Source organism: Magnolia sinica, chromosome 13, assembly GCF_029962835.1.
Source record: "Magnolia sinica isolate HGM2019 chromosome 13, MsV1, whole genome shotgun sequence".
NCBI classification, from domain to species: Eukaryota; Viridiplantae; Streptophyta; class Magnoliopsida; order Magnoliales; family Magnoliaceae; genus Magnolia; species Magnolia sinica.
The window spans coordinates 27,547,501-27,554,410 of record NC_080585.1 but is presented as its reverse complement, the minus strand read 5'-3'; the positions used below and the strand labels follow the sequence as shown (position 1 = coordinate 27,554,410).

The following is a 6,910-nucleotide window of genomic DNA, read 5'->3' as shown; positions in this document are numbered from 1 at the left end:
GAGCGGTAAAAGTACGAAGGTAAAAAACTTAAAAGTTATATACAGGAAGTACCCGTTCCGAATCGGGTAGGATCGGTTCGGGTCGGATCCATTCGGTTCGGGTTTCGGGTCGGGTCTATTTGGATGGACCACGATCCGGCATCGATCCGAAAGACGATCGGATCTGATTGATCCTACTCAATCCGCACCGATTTAGGCTGTCGATTCGGTTCTGATCGGGTAGGATCGGGTCTGATCGGGTCGGATCCACCGGATCGGGTCAAATCTGCTCTGGTGGTGCGGCACATTCCATGGGGAGAGAAGAAAACCGTAAGTGTACTTCCTTGGCCCATCATGATGCATGTATTAGATCCACACGGTCCATTCATTTTTTTCGTACCATTTTATGAAATAGGAAAAAATATCGAGGCAAATCCAAGGCTCAAGTGGGCTAGGCCACACTACAAAAACACTAGGAACTTGACGAATACTATTGAAAATTTCTTGGGTACACCTAAGGCTATGATCAAGATAAGATAATATTTGTGTTTTCAATTATACATCCGGCAGATAAACCTTACAGTGGACTGTAAGAAGTTTTCAACTGTAGTAATTTAATCCCCGCTACTTTATGTGGTGAGGTCCACTTGAGATTTGGATGTACTTCATTTTTGGCTCGTGTTGTTAGAATGATCTGTAAAAATTGATGGACCCCGTAGATCTAAATTTTATTAACCGGACCAAACCGAACCGTGTGCACCCCTAGATTACACAACTAGGCTACTCGGGCAGGACCAGAGATAAAAAGCCAGCCTATCATATCCCATACAAGTCATATTATGTAGCACGTAGTCTATTTGGGAGAGCGAAATCCGCCTATCTTAGTCATCCGCGACCGGATGGTACTGAATTTTTTCCGTGCCTTCGACATAGACTATCGGCATCTGTGTTGAAGGCGAAGGGAATTCGAACTTCCGTGGCCCCACCATTGGTAAACACCGTCCATCCATTGCCGATCACACCAACTCACCGAACTTGTAGATTTTTCTCTCCCCCAATCGGTTGCATACTACACTACATAACTTTTAATCGTATGGAACTTATGTCGCCCTACCATCATTTATGTATTAGATCCACACTGTTCATCCATTTGTCCATATCATTTTAGTGCACGAGCCTAAAACAAAACACATCCAAAGTTCAAATGAACTACACCACATAAACCAGTGGAGAGTAAACAAGCTACCGTTGAAACCTTCTCAGTGAGGTTTATTTGCCATCTAAAATGAATTGACATTGAGCTCCTCAATTGCATTTTGAGTGCTCATTTCCACCCCTTTTTCTTTTTCCCTCCACAGACATGGCGCGCATCTGCCAAATGATCCACATGGAGTGCATCAGGCAAATCATCAACATCATATCCAGATCGTGGGATCTGATCGCTCGTCCCATTATTGAGCTTGAAGACAACTTCAGCTCCCTAAAGAAAGCCATGGAAGAATTGAAATGCGAGAGGAATGACGTGAAGACAAGGGTAGATGTCGCTGAGCGGGAGCAGCTCAAATGCAAGGACGAGGTTCAATTATGGCTAAAAAAGGTAGAAGAAGCCGAAGGAGAAGTGAATGCAATGGAAGAAACTTTGGATCAAATGATGAGGTGTCTTTGGAATTGCCATCCAAATTGTCGGTCAGCCTACAAGCTTAGCAAGTGGGCGGAGAAGAAGCTGAAAGATGTAGCTGCGCTGAAGAGCAAAGGTGATTCCTTCACAGAGGTGGCGAATAAGCAGCTTCCTGATGCTGTTGAAGAGAAGCCTCTTACATTATCTGTGGGCAGGGACTTGGTGTTGGAGAAGGTTCTAAACTGGATTGGCCAAGGCAAAGTGGGAATTATTGGAATATATGGAATGGGGGGTGTGGGGAAAACAACACTCCTGAATGATATCAATAACCAATTCCTTAAAAGAAATGATGATTTCTATGTTGTGATTTGGGTGGTGGTGTCTAAAGAATTAAATGTGGGAAAGATTCAGATGGATATTGGCAAGCGATTGGGCTTGCCTTGGGCAGAGAATGAAAGCTACAGCGAGACACGGACTCATGACGAGACACGGGCTCATGACATTCGCAAGGCCTTGAGCAGTAAGAAATTCATTCTATTGTTGGATGATGTTTGGGAATCATTCGATCTACAGAAGGTCGGAATTCCTCATCCAAGCAGCCAAAACATGAGCAAGGTCGTTTTCACCACACGAGATGAGAAAGTCTGTGGCCACATGACTGCCGACAAGAAGATCAAAGTAGAATGTCTCCCAGAGCAAGAAGCAATGGATCTATTTCTACGGAATGTGGGTAAAGAGGCCATGAAATCCCATCCGGAGATACCGATCCTTGCCAGTAGCGTCGCTAAAGAGTGCAAGGGTCTGCCCCTTGCGCTCATTACCATCGGGCAGGCCATGGCATGTAAGAAGACACCACAGGAATGGAAGCATGCAATATCAGTTCTGAGCACAAGCAAGCCACCATCAGAGATATCAGGTATGAATGATGAAATGCTTTTGCGTTTGAAATACAGTTATGATAATCTGGGTGGTGACATGATTAAATCATGTTTCCTGTACTGTGCCCTGTTTCCGGAGGACTACTCCATTCACAAAGAAGAACTTATAGAATACTGGATTGGTGAAGGATTCTTAGATGGGTGGGATGATGATCTTGATGAAGCCCATAACAAGGGACATGATATCATTGGAAGATTAAAGGCTGCATGCTTGTTGGAGAGTGGTTCTGATGAAAAAACAGAGGTAAAGTTGCATGACATGATTCGTGATCTAGCATTATGGATAGCTTCAGAGTGCGGGAAGAAGAAGAACAGGTTTTTGGTGAGAGCTGGCGTGGGACTGACGCATGCACCGGTGTTTGAGAGCTGGAAGGAGGCCGAGAGGATATCTCTGATGAAAAATTACATAAAAGAAGTAACAGAGACACCTCAATGCCCCAACCTCTTAACCTTGCTGCTCCAAAGGAATTCGTATTTTACAAAGTTCCATACTGATTTTTTTCAGTTCATGCCTCTTCTTAGGGTCTTGGATCTGTCAGATAATTTATTTTTAGAGGAGCTTCCTGCAGCGATCGGTAACTTGGCAGAGCTACGGTATCTCAATCTATCTCACACGCTGATTACATCATTACCTGAAGAGATAGGAAATCTGGTGAAGCTGAAGCATTTGGACTTGTATAATACAATTTATTTGCACACAATTCCTCGAGGGGCAATCTCCAGGCTTTCTGAGTTAAGAGTGATCAAACTAGAATGGAGTTATTCAAAGTGGGAAGAAGGGAGTGAGGGATTAAATATGAGTGAGTTGGAAGGTCTGGAACGTTTAAACCATCTTAATCTCACCTTATCAAATATGCATGCTCTTGAAAGGTTGCTCGGCTCTAGCAAGCTACGGAACGTGACTCGGCATCTACAGCTGGACAGATGTAAGGATCTGACTATCTCCGACCAACTATCATCCCTTTTTACTGAAATGAAAAGTCTTCAACGGCTTACTTTTAGCCGCTGCAATGGGTTGGTGGAGGCAATTAGTGCGGATGCGAAGAATGATGATGATTATCCTGTTTCGAGCCTAGAATGGATTTACCTTAATAGTCTCCCCGACTTAAATTGCATTCGGGTGGGCCGCGGATGCTTCAGAAACCTTCACACCATACGTATTTTTTCCTGTGACAAGTTGAAGAAAATTTATGGTTTACTGCAACTTGAAAGTCTTGAAACAATTAACATATTTGCTTGCGATGAGCTAGAAGAAGTCATTCCCGATGATGAAGTTAGAGATACAGGGCTAATGCAACTAAAACGTATATCACTCAACGCGCTTCCAAAACTAACGAGCATCTGTAGCCATGCACTGCATTTTCCTTCCTTGGAGGAAATCGAAGTCCGTGGTTGCCCAAAGTTGAAAAACGCTCCCTCTCTCTCCGTAGCGCACACAACTCACTGAGGAAGATACGTGGTTGGAAAAAATGGTGGGATAATTTAGAGTGGGAAGAAGATGGCATAAAGTCCTATTTTCTTCCCTTTTTCCATGAATGAATTAGCGAGAGTCATTGTCAAAGTAGAAATATTTTTTAATAATTATTTCATAGTATTGTGAGATTAATTTTAGAACGGAGACTGAATTTTTCTTATATCAAGTGTGCTATGTATCATTATCAGTTTAATATGTAATATATGTGCCATTGTACCACATGATAGTAGATTAATTTCTTATGTTGGTGATTCTACGCGTGAGGTGTACTATAACTCTTGAGCATTGATTACGCCTGTTTTGTGTGTACAAGTGAGGTAATGTACACGCCAAGGAGCAAGTGCAATATCCAAGCCCACCCGTAAGAAAAGATGGGACCATGTAGATTTCTTAGGCCTGATCTCATCGGTCAACTTATTTCAAGCCAGGATGCTTTAGGCTCCCGATGCTATGTTCTGTCCAGAGGGAGGCTATCTGCTGATGCTGTTTTTGGGTTATATTTGTAGTTTTGTGTTTTTTTTTTTGGTGGTAAGGCGTGGCCCTATTTGTGTTGACCCACCATCGTAAAGAACGAGCAACGGCCCATTTTATTCCAAGTATGCATTTACTTTGGGTCCCACTTGATGAGTGGATTGGCCTGATTCTTATGTTGGGTATGGTGGGCACAATTAGCTGGATAGGTTGGATGTCATACCCTAACAACACGAGGGCAACATACATGACATTGGTGTCCAACTTGTCATGTTAGATCTACTTAATTCAAAATGCTTTATTTGTGAAATTGATGCAAGGAAAGATGTGATGAAGTTGATTACTATCTTTCTCAATTAATAAACATCTTAAATTCACAAGGTACTCTTAAATTCGTAACAGAATTTTCTAGAATCCATGAGAGATTATGTAATTATGACAATTTTAATTAGTATATTCTTCCAAAATAAATAAATTTAGCATGATTAAATAACCATAAACAAATTATAAAATACAATTAAAAGAGTCCTAATCAAATAAGGAAACAAATTCTGAAAATTATATAAAAAAAAATTTATTGTGTCATCGACTGAAAAGTCAATCGGTCAAACGGGCTCAAAAACATCTAGAGATTGAAACTAAAAATTCTATGAATTTTGAACTATCGAACTGATTGGTCAACCTGTTGAATAGGGCCTTCAATCTATCAACCGGATCTGTTGACCTGTCAAAACTAACAGAAATTGTCCAATGATCAATCTGGAGTTTCTGGCAGAATTTTGACATGTTAACCCGATCGGTTGATTGGTCGAATTATGCTGAATTTTGTCAATTTTTTTTTGGGACTTCTTTTGAGACATGTGTGTTAAGAATGTGATTAATCTACATCATCCTACATTAAAAATAAAATGTGCTGAAAAAAATAGCAGATTCATGCATAAAGAAAAAGGAAGGATTAACAAGATGCAGCAAGAGGAGCTGCAGAGCAATTGTGCAAGTGGAGTTATTTGATACTGTAGCAGAGTATTACCCTTCATATGCATGCATCTATAACTTGTACAGAACATATATAAGCTTTGATCAGGCCATATGTCGTGTGCAATAAAACTTATGCCACATATGTGCCAGCATGGCACGATAGATCCAAGATCCAACCTGTCTGTCAGAGGGGCACCACTATATTGATCCCTAGACCAAGTGTTAGGTTGTCCCACTGGTCAGTGGTCCACAGTTTTTAAGACAAACGTGCACCTTTGGAAAAATTGGATGAAGCTTTCTAACCCATCCACAATTTTCAAATATTGGACCCACATGCTGGTTAGACTAGATTTTATTTTTGGAAAAATATATATATAAGGTCTGACCAACCCGAGGGATGGATTAGTTCTAGCGACTACGTCCCATGCTGGCACATGTGGAGCATGTGCAAGAGCTTTATTATATACACGTGTGCATATAATGGATAGACTCAATACGAATCAGCTGGACTGAGTCACTGACCCCGTCATACAACTCTTGTTTTCAAACTAAAGATATGAAAAAAAAAAAATTATGGTTTACTACAACTTGAAAGTCTTGAAACAATTTATGGTTTACTACAACCCCCTCATACGAGTCACTGATGCTTCAGAAACCTTCACACCATAATGATTTTGTCATGTTACAAGTTGAAGAAAATTTATGGTTTACTACAACTTGAAAGTCTTGAAACAATTGACATAAGGGCTTGCTATCAAAGGGAAGAAGTAATAGGTACGGTCATTCCTGATGATGAAGTTGGAGATATAGGGCTAATGCAACTAAAACGTATGACACTCTTGAACCTTCCAGAACTAACGAGCATCTGTAGCTATGCACTGCATTTTCCTTCCTTGGAGGAAATCTACGTCTTTAATTGCCCAAAGTTGAAAAAGCCCCGTCTTTCTCTCCATAGCGCACACAATTCTCTATAATGTCTTTGATCAAATGACCACTATAGGGCTTTGAATGAAGTTAAAAAAGTTTGTACATAACAAAATCTCTCAGTAATCATCTATATATGAAGAAAAAATCCTATAATTTGAAGATGGTGAAATGGTTAAATATTGATGAACACATTAACATGTTCAATTAATTACTTTGCAAGTTGATGAGTATGGAAGTAAAGATGAATAATTTAGAGTGGGAAGAAGATGGCATCAAGTCCTATTTTCTTCCTTTTTTCTATGAATGGGATTAACTAGTCCGATTTTCTAAGTTTTTTCTATGAATGGAATTATTGAGAGTCATTGTCGAAGTAGAAATACTTTTTAATAGTTATTTCTTAGGATGTTAGAGTAATTTTAGAAAGGAGACTGAATTTTTCTTAGATCAAGTGTGCTATGTATTATTATCAGTTTTAGCATGTGTGCCATTGGAACACATGATATTACATTAATTTCTTATTTTGGT

The 6,910-nt window shown here is 40.2% G+C and overlaps 1 protein-coding gene across 1 annotated transcript; it reads left to right on the top strand.

The window, feature by feature from the left end:
* Positions 1 to 1,339: 1,339 nt before the first annotated feature.
* LOC131224174 (disease resistance protein RPS2-like) lies at positions 1,340 to 3,982 on the top strand. Its single transcript, XM_058219714.1, has one exon. The coding sequence runs from the start codon at positions 1,340 to 1,342 to the stop codon at positions 3,980 to 3,982; it is 2,643 nt and encodes an 880-aa protein (XP_058075697.1).
* The last annotated feature ends 2,928 nt before the right edge of the window (positions 3,983 to 6,910 follow it).

Excerpts from the sequence above, each read along its gene's own strand:
- LOC131224174 (XM_058219714.1), top strand. The coding sequence starts at position 1,340 with ATGGCGCGCATCTGCCAAATGATCCACATGGAGTGCATCAGGCAAATC.